The following is a 24767-nucleotide window of genomic DNA, read 5'->3' on the forward strand; positions in this document are numbered from 1 at the left end:
ACTCCTCCTCTCTCGCGTGTCTCCTCTCCCAGTTTATTCGTACTTTCCTGAATGTTGCGGTTTACTTGAAATCTTACCAGCAGACCTGATTTTTTAAGGAAGAAAGAGCTCTGCGGATTGCATCAAACCATATATTTTTGCGTTCATACGCAGCAATCCTGTGAGTAACTACATCCACGCTGTCACTATCCCTTCTATCAACACGGATGTCCAACTTCAAGGAGAGGATATGTATCAGGGCATAATGACAACCAACCACGGACCCCCTTCCTATGAGGCCGGATTTCTCCACAACGCCTCGGCGGGCACCTCTCCGGTTTATGTGCCCACCACCCGGGTCGTCACCCCCATGATCCCGGCTCTGCCTTACCTCCAGACGCCCGGCGCGTCGCAGCAGGGCAGCCCCGTATCTAGCCACTCTGCCTGGGCGCAGACGGGCGCCGACTCAGTGCCCTCGTACAACCACTCCCCGGTGTCCCCGCGCTTCGCCTTCTCCACCAGCCCGCCTCTGTCCTCCGGGGTGGCCACGGCCCGGGAGACTGCAGCTTCTTACAGCAGCCCGCTAAACATCTCTGCCAACGGGAGGGAGCACTACGGCGCCCGGAGCCTCAGCGGGTCGTATCACAGCCACTACCCGGCCTACATGAGCCCGAACGTGAGTGGAACGTGGCCGTCGTCTCCCTTTGATAGCCCGGTCCTCCACGGTCTCCAAACCGGCGCTACTCCTTGCACAACACGGCACCCAAACATAGGTGAGCAACAGGAAAATACAATATTAGGCCTACATATTGTTTTGATTTTATTAGTTAAATAATTTGTAAGGGTACTGCTGAACAATTGGGTTTTTATTTTCAATAAAGGGTGTTTGGACTTTTTGAAATTGTGTCAGACAGAAATGTAAAAAATGTCGAAGAAGCTTCAAGGAGAAGAAGCTGATTGAAAATGTGGGCTTTTTTTTTCCAGAATATCAGGATTGCTTTGATTATTATTATTATTTTTAATATTTAGCTATTGGCCTAATATATTTTGAGGCAAATCCTGCTGCAATAAGGTCTTAAATAACAGTTTACTCTGCATGTGTAGACCTGGCAGAAATTATTTCTTCATTAAGAGCCATCAAGAATAGGGCAGTGTTAACTGACAGAACAGCCTAGTTTGCAATAATTTAAAAGGTCTGAAATATAATCAGAAAAACACAAATAAATCAATATTATAACAAGATTATACAAGATTAAATGTGTGATTTGTATTTTACACAATTAACCTACCAATTCTGGTATAATGAACTGATTAGATGTGCTTGAATTATAATTTCAAACCTTTTTTATTAAATATCTGACATTGAGTTACTGTTCATTTCTGCAAAACCAACATTAACTTCAAATTTAAATGAAGCAGGACATGCATTTTTTAAAAAATATTTTTTATTTGCTTAAAAGATAACACCAACTAAAGACATGAACGCATTTTAGGAAATTACAGCCACATGAGATAAGTCAGTGTCACAGACACAGGGAGTCCCTGCAGAAGGATTAAACACTGATTGTCACCTTTGAACATTTGGAGTTTGGCAATTTATTTCTTTATAACACGATTTCTAATTCACCAATGTATTGTTGCAACAGTTAATAGGCTATTATATGGAAAGCGCCCCCCCTCCAATAAAACTGAAGTAATGTTCTGCTTCTTTTATTTCTAAAACAGTTTATCCAACTACTAACACATAAACAACACATAATAAACATGTATATGTATTTTTATGAATCTAAAAGACAGTACTGGATTGATAAGAATTAATATTTAACTGAACCTGAAATGATAACATGGTTTATAGGGATTATGGTTTAGTTTGACTCTGAGGTCAGATATTATTAGATTTATATTAAAGTTATTTGAAGCGTGTGTGTGTGTGTGTGTGTGTGTGTGTGTGTGTGTGTGTGTGTGTGTGTGTATGTGTGTGTGTGGAAACTGATCCTGATCAGCAGCACAGGACTCCTTGCATCAACTGCAGAGTCGTTTCTGTTAGTGAAGATGCAGTGAATCCGAATCCATCCATTGAACATTCATGTTAGGAGTATTTATTGACTTTGGCCTTTAGGTTGTACTCTGGACCATATCAACACATTGATTTTGCTTAGGTTGTCAGTTTTTGATGAGTGCGACTTGCACCTTGTATAGTCTGATTATAATCTGTATTGTATTTATTTGACCCCTGTTTCTTCTATAATTTTCTGCTGGCAGCTACTGGGTGATGGGCAGCTAAACCTTTACGTTCATGTTTTTATTTTTTACTATCATGTAACTTAGAACCTAATGTGATTGGCTGGATCATTATTAGACATATCACTGATTATTAGTATCAAAGTAACAGCTGATTTCTTCCTCACTTATAAATACCAGCCACTCTTTCTTTTTGCCAATTATTAATAAGCATGTGATCTGACTGGCTGAAAAACTGCAAATAAATTGTTTGTGTGGTGATAATTAGCCTAAACGTTCTCCCTGAACCGTTGAAGAAAGAAAAATATCAGCTGTGTGAGAGATAACGGCATAGATCCACTCTGACCTCTTCATCTGATTACAATCACACTGCACTCACAGTACAGCCTGTGATGAAGGAACATGCCTTCATGTCTGAGTGACAGGCTTCACCTCGTTGTTTTAAAATCACATGAGAATTTAATTAAATCATAGTTTGGTGAAGTGGCATTCAGCCATGCAGTGAAAGTCTCTGATGTTCTGTTGGTGAACAGGAGAAAGGGAAACTCCCTCAGCTGTGAAGTCACGTTTCTTCTGAGTCAGTGAAAGAAGAAAAAATTAGTTTTTTTTTAATGATCACCTACAACTTCTACTTAAATTCTATGAAATATCTGTGAAAATATATTTGATTACTTAAAAAAAATTGTAAATGTATGTGAGTTTTTCCAGATAAACATCATAATTACTTACATTTGTCATCATCATCACAGTCTGTAATTATTCCTTCTTAAGTTTGATCTTTCTTACATTGGAAAATGACTTAATGTAAAAAACTATAACATGCCTACAACTACAAGTAAGTCTTTTCACGATATATGTTTTGTATAAAGTTCGTTATTTTTATTTATAATATTATATCTGTATTATCACTGGTAGGACCCTGGCAGTAATGAAAGTTAAATGTGTCTCCCTCACATACAAGGAGCCTATCATGGAATATGAACTCAAGAGCCAACAGATGACTTCAACACTTTGATATTCTCTCCCTTTGCAGTGTGTCATGCTGGCATTTGCTCTGCATTTGGGTAAACAGCAGTGGAATTTAAAAAAATGTATTAAGTAAAATCTAATAAGCACTGAATGCAAAATGCATTAAATATCAAAAGCCATAATTTTTATAAAACAATTAAAAAGTAGGGGAACTCAAAATAGAAAAATAGCCTTTGTGAGTGTCACACTAGTATATATATATATATTTTCATTAGATTATTATTACTGATGCATTAATGCATAAGCAGAATTTTACCCTTGGTGGAGCAGATTTAAACTACTTAACTTCAACTCTAATTTACAACAATTCATCATATTTCATCTTACATTTTATTCTGTAAAACCACATTTGTAAAGTACAGCTGCACAAAAGTTATATTACAATAATATATATATTATAATATTCACGTTGTATGGGTCCATGTTGTTTGACTTCCCTATTTCAGATAGGAACTATTGACTACCCATATCCATCAAATTTTTAAATTTTGATAATATATTTTGCATGTAAAGTCTCTATATTCAAAGTAATATGTGACCACAGCTGTCAGATAGATCTAGTGACGTAATAAGAAACAATATTCCCACATGAAAAGCTTCTTTGAAAAACTGTGAAAAAAGTGAAAGTAGCACAGGATTGTACTTAGATAAAGCTGAGTAAATGTACTTTGTTACTTTTAAAGGTTGCCACTGTAGTCCCTCATTAACTCTAACACTGTGACAATTCAAAACCTGGACAGACAGTTTGTCTTCACATGTCACAATAGATTGAGTGTTTTATTTATTTTGTCACCTTTGTCCTTTAATAGCGTCACTGTGGGTGTTTTTAAACTGCACCCTGATAAAGACACACTGACATTTATGCATAGGAAAAAATAAACCTCCTTTGTCTCTTGTTGCTGCGTTGTGTTGGCTACAATTGCTGCCTGGCTCAAGGTTAGCTTGCCCTGCTGTCTTTGTTTTTCTCTCAACCTTGGAGGAGGACTACATATGTATCAGTGCCATTCCAGTCAGCGAGGGAGGAACAGATGGAGGCCAGATTTATACTATCTGTCGAAGGATAATTATGCTCAATGGAGAGTACAGTTAAAAAACACGATACAATCTGATTTAAATGTGATTTTTACAATTAATAAGTTGGTGTTTTCCACGTGTCCTCGAGCTATATAGCTGATGAATATTGTAACCTGCGCTGTTGTGCTAAATTAAGAAAACAAAAGCCAAGCTGTCACTCTATTACCAGAGATTGATTGTCCTTCCTCTGAACAGCTAAGTGGTTCTTGGGAGATACTCTGTTATGTGCCAGATGAGAGAGTGAAGATTGCATTCATCAGATGTCGGGCTGTCTGAAAGAGAGGGAGAAAGAGATGTGATAGACACGGAGTCTCTATTTGAATATGATGGAGCTCTATTCCGTCTCTATTTCCAGCCGGCTCTTTATCTCATGGAGAGCTGCGAGATAAGGAGGGATTCCAGGCTGCTGTTGTGTGGGCCCGTTGTAGGACTATAAGCCCGCACCTCCTGCTGGTGCAGAGGAGCCACTGCATTTGATGATCACCCTGTCAGGGTTTGACAGTGCAGGAAACTGTTTATTAAGGAGGGCATGAATCCAGCTGGAAGATAATTTTTCTAAGAATGACAGAGAACAGTTTGCATTGTAATATGTGGAAAATATGAGGTCTATTTAAAATTTTTTGCAGTGGTAGCAGATCCTCTGAACTGTAGGCTAATGGTCAGCTTTACCAACATAAAGCCAAAACACTATTATTAAAACATCAGCTTTTAAAATAAACAGCCATGATTTCAACTTGACTAGGATGTTTTTTTTGTTTATTCAGTGGAGTTTTGAAGAATTTTTCGAAATAATAATAACAGTCCTGCATTCAGCTTTTTACTTAAAAGTATTAGCATAAAAATATACTATACATAATGGACACCTTGTGTTTAATGTTTTATATTATAATAATTCTAGATGCATTAATGTCTATGTCACTTTAATGTTGCAGCTGGCAAAGATGGAGCTTATTTTAATGCCACACAGCTAAATAGCTTAATCTATAATATTTCAATAATTTATTGATGATATTTTGTATTAATAATCTGAATCGGGAGACTAACTAAATGTATCAAAAAACATTTGCAGAATAAATGTATAGAGTAAAAATGGAAATACTCAAAAAAAGTACAAGCTCTTCAAAACTGTACTTAAGTCCTTGAGTAACTCTATGATCCTTGAACTGATATTAAAAAAATAACTCAACAGAGTCACAGTTTTTACAGGACAGATGCAGATTACTGTTTGAGCCATATCAGGCTTAAGGAAAAACTCACACAAGTAACATGATGTTTTGGCTTATTGTATTTTTCTCTTCATCAGACCTGTTCGATGACTTTGCTGAGGGGCGAGAATGTGTGAACTGTGGGGCGATGTCAACCCCCCTCTGGAGGCGGGATGGCACGGGCCACTACCTGTGTAACGCCTGCGGACTGTACCACAAGATGAACGGCATCAACAGACCTCTTATCAAACCTCAAAGGCGGCTGGTGGGTGACAGCAGAGCATGTTTCAACGCACAGTGTGTCACAATGTGTCTCCATTTTTTTAACTGGTGGCTTGGACATATTTTATACTCTGCAGTCTGCCTCGAGGAGGGTGGGCCTGTCCTGCACTAACTGTCACACCACCACCACCACCCTGTGGCGACGAAACGCAGAGGGAGAGCCGGTCTGCAACGCCTGTGGCCTCTACATGAAACTCCATGGGGTGAGAGAGAAAGAGGGGAGGGAAGTGCTCTGATGCTGTTGAAATCTTGTACTGTATATAACTTATGTCTGTCATTTCTGAAGGAATCTGAGATTATGCTTTGTAAATAGAAACACACACAGAGCATCTAAATGTATAGAAATCAATAAAGTAAATATACATTCAAGCACGTTATTGGTGGCCAAGTGCACACCATTTTGTGATGACGGAACTCTGACCTAAAATGAGAGATTCACAAAAAAAAGGTTTTGAAAATTTATCTTGAGGACAGGAAACTTAACATCTGTACAGTTTAGGTCCTTTTTCACCTCTGAATCTTAACTTCACCATTTTCACTTTACTAAAGGTTATTCCTTCGTTTTGGTGTCTTCTTCACAGGTACCACGACCCCTGGCTATGAAGAAGGAGGGGATCCAGACCCGCAAACGCAAACCCAAGAACCTCAACAAGCCCCAAACTGGTGAGCTTCATGACCACATGTGTTTTTGTTTGTGAATGCATAGATATTAGACAAGCAGGAGCATAGCCAAATCTCACGTAGAAGAGAGAGCTTAGGTCTCCTCTCCCCAACATCCACAACCATTATTATTCTATCTTTGATAAACAAAAATGGGAGTAGGAAAAAACTAATCGAAATTGAAGCCCTCCCTTTTACCCACAAGTATTTGTACATTTCAGAGAGTATAGTGCATTAAAGGGCCCATTCACATATACTGTCTGGGAATGACCTCAGTTCTGTGCTCCACAGGGAGCCCAGGTGGTGAGGGGACTCCAGTCACGCCAAGCAGCACTCCCCGTGCCTCCGCCGCCACAGAGGAGCCTCGCCAGATAAAGACAGAGCCGGACACTCACAGCTTGTACTCTCATCATAGCGTACACACACAGGTTAGATGCTTTTTTAGTCAAATTTTAGAGAATATTTATGTCCCAAATTGTTTTTAATAGTTGACAAAAAAGGTAGAGGCTTTCATTGCTCATTACATTCAGCTGTAACAATCTAATAGGCCCAGAAACAGTTAAACTGCTGTGTAGACACAATTATTATAACCCAAATTCTACAATATGGAGTCTTATTTTGCCCTTATATTTATAATTATTTCACATGCCAAATAATAGGACAAGGAAAGTCCCTATGTATGATTGTGATGTAAGTGGGTGGTGATGCCAGTGCCAAGAGGCCCTCATGGTGGGCCCACGCCCACTGCACAGAGATATTCCGTATTGGCCTTCTCACCGTTTTCTTCTGTATCCCTCTAGATTTCAGCCCTGCCAGCTTACATGGCAGCTCAAGGTGGAGCCATTCCTCTCAAGATGTCCCCTGGGGGCCATAGCGGGTCTTCTGGCTCAAAAGCTGAGCCCTGGAACAACCTTATCCTGACCTAGAACCCCATGACCCACCATCTCAAACCAACTTATCTACACCGGTTATACTGTCCTGAGAGACAAGCGTCTCCGGATAGCAGACTGCCGCTCTGGATGCAGATGTTCCCACAGCCTACACACCGCACAGTGTCTTCAGTACGACGCTCTGGGACCAATATGTGGGCACCACGAAGGAAATGGAGATCTTAGACAGATACTGTGTGTTCAATCACAGCAACCGAGGAGTGAACGGATTTTGACAATCATTAAAGAGCAGCACTGTGATTAAATACAACAACTCTTGATGTGAAACAATTGAAAAAAGAGAACTTTTTTGTGTCACCGTTTCTACCACGCCAGTACGCATGTGTAAAAATGTAACATAAACCAGTAACAAATAACAATTAAGGCCAGACTTTTTCTCCTTGAATTGTTTTAATTTTAATATATTTCATTTTCACATTATTATGGAAGTTTTGGCATTCAATGGACTCACAAAACACATAAAAAGTCACAACAGCACAACTTAATGCCAAAAGTAGCGCCATACAGGAGCTACAGCAAGTGTACTTAAAATATCAGTTCACATTAACCACAATATGAAACCACAATATATATTTAGGTATTTTTATCTCTCACAAGTGGTTTTAACTTTATACCACATTGGAATGGAGGTGAATGAGATGTTTGTTTGTGGTGCTAAAAGCATTGAAAATTATATTTAAAAAACACAGAACAAACAATGTGCTGGCTACTACATATTCCGCAGACCTTCAAAGGTGGTGAGGTCTGTGTAGAGAATCTGGTCAAGCACTTTGCTATTGAGTTTTTCAAAGGATGTCCATTAGTAGAGCACCACTCACTAGCATGTAGTCATCTTAGTTGTAGGGCGGCTCAGTTTGAAAATAAAACTCTTTGTACATCAAAATACCAGCAAAGGTGAATGGAAAAACACGTGTGTGATTTGTCATCTGTGTGGACTGACCCTTTAAACATTTCCCAAAATTAGCAGTGACAGATTACAGTCAAGTATTATTTGTGATATACTCATGAGTGTTATGTACATGTGTGTGCATCTAATTCTGCAAGCTAAACCAGGAGCATTTCTTACTGCAGCTAAAAGAGAACTGCTCAAGACATTCATCACTCCTCAACACCAGTGATATGAACTTCAGTAAACACAGTCTCCTACTCAGTGCAATAGGAACAGCTCCCTGTTGTTTCTGGATCAGTTGCCTGAACCGTGTGTTTGATTTAAACTATGACCAATACTTGTCAGTATTGACACCTCTATCAACAAATACATGATAAACTACCTATGTGGCAAGTAAGTTGCACTTGATGAATGTGGGGTGGAAGTGATGGCCCACAGCTCCCTCTGCTGACACAAGTGCAGATGTGCCTCCACAAGAAAACTTGCACATTCTTTAATGCTTTCCAAAATCCTGCCAGTATTTATTGTTTTAGGCTCAACCCCAAGCCACACAATTATCATTCATTAGCTGAAGGTTTGATAAACCTTATGAAGATGTATTGTATCAAGATTGTACAGTTTGTTTATTTGATTGTGGCAAGCATGGAGGCAACATGTGTAAATGTGGTTTATTGCTACATTGAATTTTCCAGAATAACAAATATATGACCATATATGCAAAACAAAAAACAAATCCACTCCAGTATAATTGTAATACACTATTTGTGATATATTGTAAGTAAAGACACAGTGGGAGATGGACATGTATGTGGACTTTCTCGGTGTGTACTAACACTACCTGATGTCCTCCCTCAGTATGCAACTGTAGCCTTACTGAGGAAACTAATAAAGACAAAGCATTCTGACATAATGCAGTTGGTAGGTATGGTGTTTGGTGTCATTCACGTCAAACGCATACCAAACATTTGTGAAATATTTAGTCCTAACTTTCTCATCACCTTGTCAGCGAGTTTATTTTTTGACACCTTGTGGGGATTTTTCTGAAAACTGTATCCTTCCAATTTGTAAGTATTCTGTTGTGAGCTTTAGAATATCTTTGATAAAAAGCTGGATGGTGCATTGGTTGAAGTCTTCAGTCAGCTTCTCCCTGGTGAACTCAGCATATTTGTCCTGTACCATCTCCTTCCAACACTGTTGAAACGTGAGTCTCATGTGATCCTGGATGGCGTGAGATACTTGGGAACTAAAAGTGTAATCAAATGCAAAAGCCTGTCCCTTTTCTAAACATTCCTCAAAGAATCCACTTTTTTCTGGAAGCAGAGCCTGTGCAGCTTCGATCACGGCGTTCACCTCCTCTGTGAAGATTTTTTTCTCTTCTTCTAGTTTGCATTCAAAAATACTATGCATACTCTTGAAGTAGCTCTTCCAGTCCTGCTCTTGCACAGTGTTTATCATAGGGACACTCACAGATCTCAGGAGGTGTTTAACAGCAGAAAACAGATTTTCACATAAAGGTTTAAGATCAGTGCTCTTTTCAGCTGCTTTAACATAGCTCTCATAGTCCTCAGTCTGATGTATACAGTCCACTTGGCTGTAGTTAATATCCCTGAACAGATTTTCCTTAGCACCTTTGAAGCCCCAGCATTTCACATAACCAATATGAGTCTTCACTCCATGCGCTCTCCACCACTCCTGAGCTTTCTGAACCAGGTTCAGCATGCATGGAGCTGTGTTTCTAGCCAAACACGGACTGTTCATGGTGAAAACATACACTTTCCAGTCTTCTGAGACAGCCCCTGTCTCCAGAAGTTCCTCGGTTTGTTTAATAATGACGTCCTCGCTGTGTTCTCCGTTGTTGTAATTGGGGTAATAAGGTCCGTACATGACAATCTCCTCCTGTTTCTCAATAACAGCCCATGAATGCTGCTTATCTTCTGCACCACATTCCTCAGTTATGTCACTGTGAAACTCCAGAAATTTCTTGTTGACTGAGTCGCTGAGGTAAATGTCATCAGTGGCTTGTCTGTACTTGAGGCGCTCCAATACGTTATTCACAGAGTGTTGTGTGTCAGCCCAGGACGAAATCTGCTCAAAGAAGCTGTCAGCGTCAGTCAAATGTTTTGTTCCTCCATTCACACAGGCTTCACATGTGCAAGGGTGTCCACAGCTTGTCCTGTAACACAAAGATATCTCATCGTAAGGCATAAAGGTTTGGTTAATTATTCCTTTAAAATAGTTTACAATTATTTGTTAAAATACTCTACCATGATGTATTTTTCACAACATAAAATACTGTCTGACTTGTGTAATGTAAATAAGAGACAACTTTAAAAAAGAATATATCTTGAATAATATTTACCCATCAGGAGAGCTTATCACAGCTCAACATTTCATTAATAGCAAAACAAATGTGTAGAGAACGCGACTCGATTAAAACAACTGAATATGTTGTATGAATATGTAATATGCAAATTAATATAAGATAAAATACACTTGCCAAAAACAATAATATATACCATATAAATCATTAGGGCTGACCCCGAATAGTCCAAGATTCGATGCTTCGATGGGCGGAGCCTGATTCGACTGTCAATCTCACAGTCGAAGCGTCAGCGAAACGAAGATCATGCCAGTTAGGCTATATCGGGGTGCCCAACGTCCGATTTTACATAGAACTACCACTTTTCTTCCAATAAGTTAATATACAGAAGGGCTGCAACTAACAATTAATCTATCGATTATTGAAACGATTAATCGACTATTCAGATTACGAATCGCAAAATGACACAATACCTCTCATTTAGCCTTTAAATTAAACCTGAGGTTGTTTTAGGCATGTGCCAATTAACAGTCAAGACAATAAAATACTGCCTTCAAATATGCATCTTTTAATGAACGTTTCTGCTGCAGCAAAAGAAAGGTCCACTGAAACCACGTCCTGATAAGCAGGACGGAGCAGCTTTCACGCCAATACTGCAAACCCCCCGGGACAAACTGACACTGTATACGAAGAAAGATATAACGTCATGCATTTCATTTGCCAAATTTACAAGAGGGGATCAATAATAACGATTTTGTATTAGACAGCGTTTCACAACAAATATAGTTTCCCCTAAAATCCTCCGTGATTTTTTTAAGGGAGTTTGGGGCGGATTACCCACCGCCTCACGCACAGGAGAACTGTTTTCTCTTCTTTAGAAAGTATGGAATTGTCGGGTGTCTAATCTTGTTCTCCAGCTGGGAACATCGCCATGAGTGATGCATTGTTTATGATTGTAAAGTCAGGGCACATCTGGAATGTGAACGTGGCCGTTGTGTATCATAATTATGTGCTATTCACAGCACCATTACTGTAACAATCAATCAAATTGACCAACTGTATAGAAAACGTTTCAGCTCATAACGTAAAGTAACACGGCTTTAACGTGAAGCTAGCTCGCTAACTAGTTTACTGAGACGAGTCTTCATCATCCACAGAGACACGACGTTACGCGCCTCCTCTTCAGATGCTCCGGTGTTTCCAGGAGAGCTCAGCTTTGCTGCAGTTCACGAGTTTTCTGGCTGTGCAAAGAGTGAAATGCTGCCACACTCTGGAGGTTTTAGGTTGTGAAGGTTTTTACTGCAGCGCTGATGTTGTTTTAGTAACTTTAACGTTACTGTTCACATCACTTTACTCTCTTAAGCTGACGGTGTCACTACAGCCCGACGAAGTCATGAACGAATCAATCGTTGGCAATGAATTTAATAATCAATTTTTGTCGACTACGTCGATTAGTTGTTGCACCCCTAATATACAGCCTATTACAATATACATTTCAATGTTTAATGTTGTAAATAAATATGTAAAAAGAATAAAACTTTCAATAAATGTTTTTGAAGTACGTGAATAAATCCAAAATTGCAACCCTAAAGTGCAATTTATACTTCTGCCTCAAATCAGCGGCCTAGGTGATGGCATAGGCTACGGGGCTACGGAGAGGCTAGGCAGAGGCTACGCCGTCGCCTGACGTGCACCTCCTTAAAAATGTAACTACACGTTGAGTCGATGCGGACCGTAAGCTCTGTGATTGGTCGGCTGGGTAGCCTCACAATGCCTCCGAGCCGACCGGAAGTATCCCACGCTTTGAAGTAACGTTTACTAGCAGCCAAAACGGCGGCTGTAACACAGTGAATCAATATATTTGACCGTCGCAACCCGAGCGAAATGACTCGTTTCACAATCAGAATGTGATCCATTCGGTCGGTAACATTTGAAAAGGCTACACCAGCTGCACGTTTACAGTTTTACCCCCATTTACGTTAGCGGAGCGCTAAACCGGAAGTTAGCCTGCTCGGCCGGCAAAAGTCAACACAGTGGACGCTGTAGCGCTACTGCCGACTAGCGTTTGAGGGTGTAATTGCAGAATGACGGACACACCTACGCACAAGTATAAATGCATGGCTACGTGCGTAGCCTACGGCGTAAGTACGCACGTAGACCCTACGCAGGAGTATAAATGGGCCTTAACCCTGGGGCGTCATTGCGCATGTGTAAGCGTAGCGTGTGGTGGCAGTGGAGGAACACTTGCTGAAGATGAAGAGACAGAGCCTCCACTTCACTGGTGTTGTGCAGAGTTGTCCGAACCTCGCGGGACTTTCGGATAATTTATCACCGTTGATGAACCACGTAAAGAATATTTATCGTTTTGCTGGCTACTTGAAAAAGACCCATGAGGAACCTCGACGTGCATGCAGTTGTCGGCAGCAGTAATGCACGTAAAACTGCACAAGACCGGTGAAGGACAGGCGAGAGAGAGAGCGCCTCAGTTTAGCTGGAAATTTACAGTGTAAGTTGAATGAAAAGAGACTGCAGCTCTGCAGCTTCTCAAGATTAAAGCGAGCTACCGTGTGTAACACCCCCTGCTCGCAATCGCCGTGCACAAAAAAACCACACGATTCGTCTATTGGCAGGACTTGACGATTCTGACAGCCCTATAAATCATATAATATGACGTGCTGTAATACAGAGATTTTTGCAGCCCAAGTAATACCAAGAGGAACTGAAAATGTGATACCTGAAATATCCGCTGCAACACATTGTTTAAGATGTTTCACACCCCATACGAACATGTGATTCTACTTCAGTTAGTACTTACTTCAGTCTGGCATGTTCTGTGGCTTGGTCAGTCTGATATCTGTCAAGTAGAGATTTCAGACTCCCCACACATTTCTTCTTGTACAGCAGAGGCTCCTTTTCATATCCATTAAACAGAGGCCGCTTACGGCTCAACCTGAATAAAAAACAGACTGATTAAAATAGGAAGTTTTGAGTCTCTTAACAACTTCATGTCGTCTTTTCCCCTTATCAGATATGGGGTGCCTCAATAGTCAATTCTTGGACCCTTTTTGTTCTACCTATACAGTATATGCTCCCCTTGGGTGATGTGATCCAAAGATATGGTATTTCTTTCTTTCTCCCTGTTAAACCCACTAACCTCGGTATGCTGAGTTCCTTACAAGACTCAGCTCAGTTCAAACAAAACAGAAATCCTTGTCATTGGGCCCCAACATATTACAAAACTAATACTGCCATCTGGTCACCTGTCTCAACATATCAAGCCTGTTGCAAGAAATCTTGGTCTTTTATTTGATAGCAATGTCTGTTTCAAGCAACAAACCACCAAGGTTGAAATAATACAAAAATAGGATCTATTTCAAATTTCAGAGATGCAGAAACTGTTGTTCATGCTTTTATTTCCAATCGCCTTGATTAAGCAACAGCCTTTTCTCTTGTCTTACTCAAAAAATTTTAAATGACTACAGACTGTGCAGAACTCAGCTGCTAGACTTTTAACAAGAGGCAAAAGGTATAATCACATCACACCTAGGATTGATTTTAAGGTCTTATTGATTACGTTTAAGGCTGCCCATGACCTGGCTCTGGATTATATTTTGGAGCTTTTAATTTCTTATGACCCTGTGCATAGTTTGATATCTTCGGTCTTCCTGAGTCCAGGCTGAAAACTAAAGGGGACAGAGCTTTTGCTGTCTGGGTCACTTTTATCGGAAAATATATCCTGATTTTTATATCTTCTTTCTCTCTGTGCCTGTGAAACACATTGTACTTTGTTTTGGTAAGTGCTCTATAACGTTTTATAATTACAATATATCAATTGGAGGATCAGAGAGCAGTTTATGTACAGTGGCTGTAAAAAATTAACCAAACACCGTGGGAAACACTAGTAAAATTAAGGAATTTAAGAGCCTACATGTTGCCTTTAACTATTCCATCTTGGAGAAATGTCTAAGAAAAAATAGTCAGAGAGATATTTGGATGCAAGGAAACGTCTGTTAGCCTCTTTTTCAGGTTAGTTTTTGTCAAAGTACAAACTGAGTTTACCCACATGGGAAGTTCCATCCTGACTCCTCCGCCCTGGTAGTTCACGAATCAGTCAATTAAAATGTGGCTCATCTTTTCTCTTGTAGGGTCGGTCATGTAGTGTAGCTCTGCTGACTCCAGATCACAAGACAAACAACTCTGACAAACTAAGCAACAGCAAAACGGTTACACTCTCAACATGTTTACTCAGACAACGCCAGCATTGAGCTTCTGCACTTGGTAATGCTTACGGCCATATAGATATTTCATAACAAGCCAAGCTGCACAGTGTGTGTGTGTGTGTGCGTGCCTTTAACTGTTTCATGGTATCCTCCGTGCTCCTTTTTTCCAGTTTAGCAAGTTCCCAGAAGAATGCAGAGGAGATAACTCAAAGCCCACTTTGACTGACGTGCAAGATTTAAAAGCTTTGCCTTATAGAGTGAAAAGAGTGTAAGACAAATGAAAATGTCGGAGATGCTTCTGGTTTGTTTTATGGGTCAAAGTTTGGGAGGTTCGTCTGACTTGTCATCTAGCGCCATCATCAGGTCAAAACTAGTGACATTCTTTTCAGCCTTAGTTGCACTTTGTGTTCGGTGTTAATTAGCAAATCTTTCCTGACTGGTTGGTTCAGACATTTTAGCCATCATTAACCGCTTTCTGTCAACTGTCATTTTTCCCCATCTTGTATTAAGCACGCTTCTGTTAACCCACTTTTTAAAATTCAACTTCAATATTTCAATGTAGTTAATCTCCTTTTTTAACAATAATGAAAAAATATTAAATCAGGTTTCCGCTCCCTACACAGTACTGCTCTGACCAAGGTCACCAATAATTTGCTGCTCGCAGCAGACTCAGGCCCGTGCTCGGTTTTAATTCTGCTTGATCTCGGCTCAGCTTTTGACACTGTGGACCATGATGTTTTAATAAACGATGCAGTCCTACTTTGTCCAGCTGAGACAGCTAACCAAGATCAGATCTTTCCTGTCCTCTGCTGAGACGGTCATCCATGCCTTTGTCTCCTCAAGACTCGGTTATTGCAATGCTCTGTATTCTGGTAGCAGTAAGGGAAACCTTCATATACTGCAGCTCATTCAAATTGCTGCCGCGAGGATTTTAACTCTCACTAAAAGGAGTGACCAAATCACACGAATCCTTGCTTTAAAAAAATAAAAATAATTAGGCTCCTGCCTACGTCTGTGACTTGAGGTTGCCCTACGAGCTGGGCCGATACCTGAGATCCTCCGGCAGGGCTGTAGCCTACTAATGGCTCTAAAATCATGTCTTGGCACTAAAGGTGACCTGGCTTTTGCTGTTTGGGCCCCTCAGCTGTGGAACTCCCTGCCTGGTGATCTCAGGCATGCAAACTCAGAGGACTCTTCTTACGTTTTACTTATATCATATGGCGTTTTCATAACCATTGTATTATTGTTGTCAATTCATTTATAATTTTAAGTTTGGAACTTTTTTGTTTCTGATGTACAACTCTTTGCAACTTATTTTTTTTACATTTTTTACAAATAAAGTTATTATTTATGATGTGTATGGTAAACATTCTACCTGCTAAACTTCAACATGTTGCCATTAACATTATAAATTAGCATGCTGATATTAGCATTTAGCTGAAAGCACCACCATGTGCAGACAGAGAGAGAAAGAGAGGGACAGGGAGGAAGAATATTTTCTGGTCCAGTCGACTTTGGAGGTCCACAAACTACTATTATAATCAATATGCTATAAGAGATTATCCAACTATTCATAAAAAAATCTCAAGAGTTAAAGAAGGCTACCATTTTAACTGATACTTCCAAGTGGAGTTTTGTGTTCTTACATTGCTTGGTTAATTATTTGAGCTTCCTGAATCTTGGGCTAAATAAAATTTACTTACTACTTTAACTACTTTACTGTGTTTTGTGGAAAAAGTGACTATACATAATTTTATTCCATGAGCAGCACTTTTACTTAAATAATATAAAAGGGAGCTTTAAATGTGGAGTTTTATGGGATCATGAACAAATAAAGGTAGCTAATAGATATTATTAAGAAGTCCCACACTATGCAAATTGTTAAGTCAGGTAGACAAGGTAATGGAACAATGTAAAGGTTTCTGCAGGTTTCACCCGGTCTAATTTAAGACTTTCCATCGTCAACCGCTTTTCCTGTGTACAGGGTGCAGGTCACCAATCCATCGCAAGGCCACACATAGACAAACAACCATTCACGCTCGCAATTTAGGGTCACCAATCAACCTAGTCCACATGTCTTTGGATGGTGGAAGGATGCCGGAGCACCCGGAGAGAACATGCAAACTGAGGCAACCGGGGTTTGAACCCACAACCTTCTTGCACCGCCCATAATGCATGAAATTTAAAACCTGTATCATGACTAATGCAGTCACAAATAGAGAGTAAATCAATGTATTCAAATTAGGGTACAGTGATGTCTACAAAACTGGCATCGGACAATGTCAACAATGAAACACCGGGATGGACGATGACATTGATAAGCTACATAATTAACAATCTGGCATGCGGTGGACCTGCTGATGTGAAAAATTGATCACCGGTAGAAAAATCAAGAACAAAAAAAAAATCTGTCTTTTTGGCGACTTTATAAAACTTAACCTACTGCTGATGGATAAACTCAGGGTTGCAGACAGGGAGACAAATCTACAAAAAAAATAATAAAATAAAAAATAAAAACTACACCCCAAAAGCTAAACACGTCTACAGGGGTTGAATTCTAACCATTAGATCTGGGAAAATGCATTTGGTTAGTTTTGATGCTCTCACAGTATTTTACATTCATTGTGCAGCACCAAGCCGTTTTGAGCCTCACCACCTTATAATGGCAGGAAAACACATAACCTCAGAATTAGGGCTGCACAATATATCATTTCTGCATCGTCATCGCAATGTGCCCATGCGCAATAGTCACATCGCAGAACAGTGCAATGTCAAGCAAGTCAAATTTTTGCTACTTGATACAAAAGGAAAACTCGCACGGTTCTCATTTTCCATGACTAATCTACAAAGAAGTCTGACTGATGAAACAGAATTTACTCAGATTAAAGGGTTCTGGGATACCCAGAGTTTGTTGCTAGTGAGTGACAAGCAGACTCTGCATGCACAGCAAGCCACCAATCACAATATTGTTCCTGATCAGTTTATCAAACTATGAAAGCAGGCCCCGCCCCTGTCAGCTGTCTACTCCAAACCACTCAGAGAGCTGCTGTATAGCTGCTCTTTAATGTTTATTTATTATTTTGTAGAAAATATGTTTACTGCATTAAAACTCAAGAAAGAATGGTTTTCACTCTTGTTTTCAGACTAAAAAGAAAATTTTCAGCTTTTTAAATTTTCTATGCATTTTCCCTACAAAATCACCCCAATAATTCTAGGATGCTTAATTCTTTTCAAATGGAGCAATTGAAGTCGTCTAGTGAAAACATCGCACATCGCAATATATATATCGAAATATATATATCGCAGAAAAGAAAAATATTGCAATGTAATTTTTTTCCAATATCATGAAGCCCTACTCAGAATCATAACAGATAGGATTATTCATGTTTGCCTTGTGTCTTAATTTACTTCTTTATACATTTGTATAAATTAACATAAATAATAGGCAACATGAGAACCACCTCCCTTCTGTATTATTACAAGCATTTCATTTGTACATCAAAATCCAAAAGAATAATCTCATCAGCATAAAGGGACTAACGTTAGTTTGCATCCTCAGCTCCTCTGTAGTCAACACTGGCCTTTTTTAATTTAACTATCGAGATGTACAGTAGAGGACAGAGCTGTAACCTGACAACTTAATGTTGGACTTATCCTCTGCTAACTTTCACCATCACTTTCTGCCACTCTCTCACATTCGCTCATCCTTTGAAGAACGAGGAGAGGGAGACAGCAATGCTTTGTGTTACTGTAGTTTACTGAAAATCATTAATGATCGTGTGAAATTTTGGCGCTCATTCATTAAGCAGCGACAGTAGGCTTCAAATACGTTGCTAGAGACTGGTTTTAAGCTTTAAGATTCGTTTTTCCATCCAAGTAGGGCTGTCGCAAGGGTGAAGTAATTTCCACCGTGGCAATATGTTGGGACTCAACAGTATGCGGTATTATCGCATATTTCATCAATGAAGTAATTTGGTGCCATATAGCACGGTAAGAGTGTCTGTAACCTCACAGCGAGCCGCGAACAGCAGCTTTATGGTCGTATCAAGCTAGCTGCTGGGTGCTAGTCAACAACATTGCCAAGCAAACTCCTTTTTGTAGTTTGACCGTGTCTTTTTCACATGCAGCTATATCATTACCTTCAGGGCACATATATCAAGTCAATTTACATACGCAGCAAAACACACGCACGCCACGGTGCGGAGCCGAATGGTTGTCCGCAACTAACTACTGCACTGTGGTAACATTATAACTAAATTTCAACAGAAAGAAGGCAGTGGTGGTCTGGAGTGGCATGAGGAACATCACTGGCTTCAGCCCGACTGGCAGCAGAGGAGTTGAAGGCAGCTTGGACAAGGCCAACGAACTTAATCTGTTCTTTAACAGATTTGATACTATGGCTACTGCCCATCCCCCAACTAACTCAGCTGCTGTTTTCCCTCAAACACCTCAAACCCCACTACTCCCCCCTCCTCCTCCTCACTGTCCCCCACCTGCTGTAAGACCCCAACCCCCCCCTCCGGCTCTCAGGTTATCCGCTCTCTCCAGCCTGTCGACTCCTCCTCTCCCCCTCCCCGACATGTAACCTCTGTGTGCCTCACTGCTGACCAGGTGAGACAGCTGTGGAGACTCCACTCCAACAAGGCTGCAGGCCCTGATGGTGTCCGTCCCGGGGTGCTCAAAGCCTGTGCCCCCCAGCTATGTGGAGTCCATCAACATGTCTTCAACCTGAGCCTGTCTCCAAAGGGTCCCTGTGCTGTGGAAGACATCTTGCCTCGTGCCTGTGCCAAAGACGCCACGACTACAGACCTGTGGCACTGACCTCCCACATCATGAAGACCATGGAGAGACTGGTTCTGGACCAGCTGCGGCCCATGGTCAGACCTCTCCTGCACCCACTCCAGTTCGCCTTCCAGTCCCGACTGGGAGTTGAGGACGCCATCATCTTTCTGCTCAACCGCACCTACGCCCACCTGGATAAGCCGGCGAGCACTGTGTGGGTCATGTTTTTTGACTTCTCCAGTGCTTTCAACACCATCCGGTCGGTCCTGCTGGGTGAGAAGCTGACAGCGATGCAGGTGGATGCCCCCCTCGTGTCCTGGATTGTTGACTACCTGACTGGCAGACCACAGCATGTGCGCCTGCAACACTGTGTGTCAGACAGCGTGGTCAGCGTGTTGACTACCAGTCCTGCCATCTTCAGAAGTTTTCTGATGACTCTGCTGTGGTTGGATGTATCAGCAAGGGTGACGAGGCTGAGTACAGAACTGTGGTGGGGGACTCGCATGGTGTGAACAAAATCACCTACAGCTCAACATGACAAAGACTAAGGAGCTGGTTGTGGATATAAGGAGAGCCATGGCACCAGTGACCCCTGTTTCTATCCAGGGGGTCAGTGTGGACATTGTGGATGATTACAAATACCAGGGAGTGCACAATAAACTGGACTGGGCCAAGAACACTCAAGCTCTCTACAGGAAGGGCCAAAGCCGTCTCTATTTTCTGAGAAGGCTGAAGTCCTTCAACATCTGCAGGACGATGCTGAGGATGTTTTATGAGTCTGTGGTGGCCAGTGCTATCCTGTTTGCTGTTGCATGCTGGGGCAGCAGGTTGAGGGTAGCGGACACCTACAGGCTCAACAAACTGATCCGCAAGGCCAGTGACGTTGTGGGGGTGGAGCTGGATTATGTCGGTAGTGTCAGAGAGGAGAATGCTGTCCAAACTACATGTCATCTTGGACAATGTCTCCCACCCACTCCATGACGTGCTGCTCAAACACAGGACTCATTCCCCCAAAATGCACCACAGGAAGTCATTCCTGCCTGGCCATCAAACTTTATAACTCCTCCCTTTAAGTGTCTGAGTGTCAGTTATTAAACTAGATTATCTATTTTCTGTGCAATATTACCTGTTTAATAATTAATGTGCAATATTCTCTGCTGCTATTTATTCACTAGTACTTTTTGGTTCACCATAATAATTCTTAATAATGTAAATATTGTACATACCCACAATACTTTATATTTTATATGTATACTCTTATATTTACATACTCTTTATCTATCTATCTACCTTAACAAGTGTGCAATTATGACAAAAGAATTTCCCCTCGGGATCAATAAAGTATTTCTGATTCTGATTAGAGGTAGCGTTACATAGACGTTGGAAAATAAATACCCGTTTAAAATTATTTAAGACCTAGAAGACAAACTTTTGAAATTTTAGACTTTTTTTAGACCCTGCGGAAACCCTGCAGGACATCTATCTAACAGGTGCTGTTATCAGAGCAGCTCCTTTAATCTGGAGGTCTCAGCGTGTTTGACTGTCCGAGTGACAAAAAGTGATGGTGAATCTCAGAGGAAAATATTCTGGCAGTAAAAGTATGGTGTCAGTGTGTCAGGTAATACATACTTCAGCTTCTCCAGACCAACAAAAGTCTGTTCCCAAACGGCTGGAGAAATGAAGCAGGTTAACAAACATCTCCCCTTCAGACTGGAAGCTCAGCAGGAAGCTAACGTAACGGTTACAGCTCTGTCCTACATCTCAATAGTTAAATTAAAAAGAAAGGACGGTGTTGTAATAATGGAGTTGTATTTGTATTTTTGAGGACTACTATCTGAAAATGGGCATTTTGTAAATTTGAAGTTGACTAGTAGTAATTTTGTTGAGTGAGTCTAGCAAAATTCATTTTTTTTTTAGTAGATTTCCCTCAGAGTATAAGTTGTGAACAATTACATTTATTGAGTAAAGTACAAGTTGAATTCAATTTTAATAAGCAGTGAATCAATGTAATTTAGTATGCGGAAATTAAAGGTTCCCTGCGATGGATTGGCCCATATTCGCCCGATGTCAGCTGGGATTGGCTCCAGCCCCCCACGACCCTGTACGCAGGATAAATGGATGAATGGATGAATGGATGAAATTAAAGGTTTTTCAAAAATGTATTATATTTAAGTTAAGATTTACTCAAAAATATTATTACCACTACTTAAAAAGTTTGAGGTAATCAGTTTCCACAAATAATTTGAGTATTCTGAACTTATTCGGGTTTACAGTGTAGTATACATAGTGTACATATGGTATCAAACTAACAAGTTTTTACCTTTTAGAATTAATTTTTATTTCATGTTCAGATGCAAAGAGGTGTTGACAACTTCCTATGTGTGTGTGTGTATGAGGAGCGTCCCCAAACCCAGAACAGAAGAAGCAGATGGAAGCAACGTCCTCCGGGCCGGTAGGGCCGGGGAGCTCCTCATTCTCTTGAGCGGTGGTTGAAGAGGGTGGCGGTGTACTCTCTCGGTCTTCACATTGCTTGGTCATGCTGTGGCTTCCTGGGACGATTGCTTGATTGATGTCCACTCTCAGCTGCTCCAGAAAACACAGAGTCCTGCCCTATCAAACAGAAGAACATAGCTATAGCTATATTCCTGCATTTGGCCTCCAGTCCTGAAAGTATGTTATAAACAACAGAATAACATTCAAGATTTCTACCACAAATACAATCAGTAAAGTTAACTTTGGCTGATCACGACATTATGTCAGTACTGCTTCTGCAGATTTAGTGACTGGATTACTTATTTAGACTGAAAGAAAGGGGAACACCGCTCTCCATCTGGTCCTGTAGCCATTCGTCTTTCTTATCTCCTCCGGAGGAAACACATCTTCTCTGTCTTCATGGAAATCCTGGATGTAGAGTCTGTCGTCCACGTCAGTGCTTCTTGCAGGCAGGTTGATGTAGTGTGTATAATCCTGAAGACTGGAGGAAAAAAATAATTAAATTAATTGTCACTGAATTATTACATTAGCTATCAGAATTGCAGGAGACTTTTATCAAAGTGAATTTTTACTTTACCATGGTCTGTTACAAGCATCATTACCTTATTAAAGTAAAAAATAAAATAGACAGAAAGACGAAAATAGATACACAGTGAATTTAAAAGAGGTGATAATAACATTTGCTGGATACTTTCCTTAATGTTAGTAATTATTACCTTACCTCTGTTACCGGCACCTACAACCAATTAATAAAAACATGACGAGCAAATTAAACTTGAGTCTTTGAGTTCCCGGTGAGTATTAACTTACCCTTGTCTGGTACAGACATCTAACTTTTATAGAGAGAAAAAACAACATACATGAGTGAGTTACTGCTATTAAACTTTTACATAATAATGTCATCAATTGTTACTTAACCATCTACAGCTTAGCTAAAAAAATACAAACAATGTGTGAGTGTGTGTGTGAATGGGTGAGAGAGAGACACACATTCAAAAGTTCTGTGGATTAAAGCACTACATAAAAGCATCATTTAGGTGTGTCCTAAACATTATGAAAGAAACTCTTGTTCAAAAGGAAAATCAGTATAAAGAAGCCGGATATAAAGAAAGCCCTGGTGGAAGGTGCTCCGTGCTTTATCTTCGCCAACCCCGCCAGAAGGTTACCTGGGGCTTGGCCAACCCCGCAAGACATGTGGGAAGATTACCTGGCGCTTCGCTAACCCCGCAAGACGCGTGGGAAGGTTACCTGGGGCTTTGCCAACCCCGCCAGACGCGTGGGAAGGTTACCCGGCGCTTCGCTAACCCCACAAGACACGTGGGAAGGTTACCCGGGCCTTCGCTAATCCCGCAAGACGCGTGGGAAGGTTACCCAGGGCTTTGCCAACCCCGCCAGACGCGTGGGAAGGTTACCTGGCGCTTCGCTAACCCCGCAAGACGCGTGGGAAGGTTACCCGGGGCTTTGCCAACCCCACAAGACGTGTGGGAAGGTTACCCGGGGCTTTGCCAACCCCACAAGACGTGTGGGAAGATTACCCGGGGCTTCGCTAACCCCACAAGACGCGTGGGAAGGTTACCCGGGGCTTTGCCAACCCCGCCAGACGCGTGGGAAGGTTACCTGGCGCTTCGCTAACCCCGCAAGACGTGTGGGAAGGTTACCCGGGGCTTCGCTAACCCCACAAGACGTGTGGGAAGGTTACCTGGGGCTTCGCTAACCCCGCAAGACGCGTGGGAAGGTTACCCGGGGCTTCGCTAACCCCGCCAGACGCGTGGGAAGGTTACCTGGCGCTTCGCTAACCCCGCAAGACGCGTGGGAAGGTTACCCAGGGATTTGCCAACCCCGCCAGACGCGTGGGAAGGTTACCCGGGGCTTCGCTAACCCCGCAAGACGCGTGGGAAGGTTACCCGGGGCTTCGCTAACCCCACAAGACGTGTGGGAAGGTTACCCGGGGCTTTGCCAACCCCGCCAGACGCGTGGGAAGGTTACCTGGTGCTTCGCTAACCCCGCAAGACGCGTGGGAAGGTTACCCGGGGCTTCGCTAACCCCACAAGACGTGTGGGAAGGTTACCCGGGGCTTCGCTAACCCCGGAAGACGCGTGGGAAGGTTACCCGGGGCTTCGCTAACCCCACAAGACGTGTGGGAAGGTTACCCGGGGCTTCGCTAACCCCACAAGACGTGTGGGAAGGTTACCCGGGGCTTTGCCAACCCCGCCAGACGCGTGGGAAGGTTACCTGGTGCTTCGCTAACCCCGCAAGACGCGTGGGAAGGTTACCCGGGGCTTCGCTAACCCCACAAGACGTGTGGGAAGGTTACCCGGGGCTTCGCTAACCCCGGAAGACGCGTGGGAAGGTTACCCGGGGCTTCGCTAACCCCACAAGACGTGTGGGAAGGTTACCCGGGGCTTCGCTAACCCCACAAGACGTGTGGGAAGGTTACCCGGGGCTTTGCCAACCCCGCCAGACGCGTGGGAAGGTTACCTGGTGCTTCGCTAACCCCGCAAGACGCGTGGGAAGGTTACCCGGGGCTTCGCTAACCCCACAAGACGTGTGGGAAGGTTACCCGGGGCTTCGCTAACCCCGGAAGACGCGTGGGAAGGTTACCCGGGGCTTCGCTAACCCCACAAGACGTGTGGGAAGGTTACC

At 41.8% G+C, this 24767-nt stretch overlaps 2 protein-coding genes across 9 annotated transcripts in view; one reads left to right on the forward strand and one right to left on the reverse strand.

Annotated features, from left to right (window-relative positions):
• On the forward strand, nucleotides 1-9230 carry gata4 (GATA binding protein 4). The gene is made up of 6 exons (XM_046060229.1): nucleotides 1-752; nucleotides 5627-5793; nucleotides 5888-6013; nucleotides 6392-6473; nucleotides 6762-6898; nucleotides 7271-9230. The coding sequence occupies exons 1-6, from the start codon at nucleotides 230-232 to the stop codon at nucleotides 7394-7396; spliced, it is 1161 nt and encodes a 386-aa protein (XP_045916185.1). The 5' UTR covers nucleotides 1-229; the 3' UTR covers nucleotides 7397-9230.
• Nucleotides 7840-24767, reverse strand: part of LOC123977493 — a 21172-nt gene continuing 4244 nt past the window's right edge. For 3 of the 8 annotated variants that reach the window (XM_046060224.1, XM_046060225.1, XM_046060228.1), the window contains 4 exons: nucleotides 22452-22605; nucleotides 22042-22236; nucleotides 13445-13579; nucleotides 7840-10482 (listed from right to left, as the gene is read on the reverse strand). In XM_046060224.1, the coding sequence (XP_045916180.1) occupies nucleotides 9321-10482; nucleotides 13445-13579; nucleotides 22042-22236; nucleotides 22452-22477 (1518 nt within the window). In that variant the 5' untranslated portion in view covers nucleotides 22478-22605 and the 3' untranslated portion in view covers nucleotides 7840-9320. Of the gene's footprint in view, nucleotides 10483-13444; nucleotides 13580-22041; nucleotides 22242-22451; nucleotides 24762-24767 lie in introns of those variants that run through there. The other 5 variants (XM_046060222.1, XM_046060223.1, XM_046060227.1 and 2 more) reach the window with 4 other exon arrangements.

Source organism: Micropterus dolomieu, linkage group LG10 (assembly GCF_021292245.1).
Source record: "Micropterus dolomieu isolate WLL.071019.BEF.003 ecotype Adirondacks linkage group LG10, ASM2129224v1, whole genome shotgun sequence".
NCBI classification, from domain to species: Eukaryota; Metazoa; Chordata; class Actinopteri; order Centrarchiformes; family Centrarchidae; genus Micropterus; species Micropterus dolomieu.

Bases quoted from the DNA above. Each gene is read 5' to 3' on its own strand.
- gata4 (XM_046060229.1), top strand. From the start codon at position 230: ATGTATCAGGGCATAATGACAACCAACCACGGACCCCCTTCCTATGAG. The intron at 6,014-6,391 runs GTGAGAGAGAAA...TCTTCTTCACAG, and splicing joins TCTACATGAAACTCCATGGG to GTACCACGACCCCTGGCTAT. The intron at 6,899-7,270 runs GTTAGATGCTTT...GTATCCCTCTAG, and splicing joins ATCATAGCGTACACACACAG to ATTTCAGCCCTGCCAGCTTA.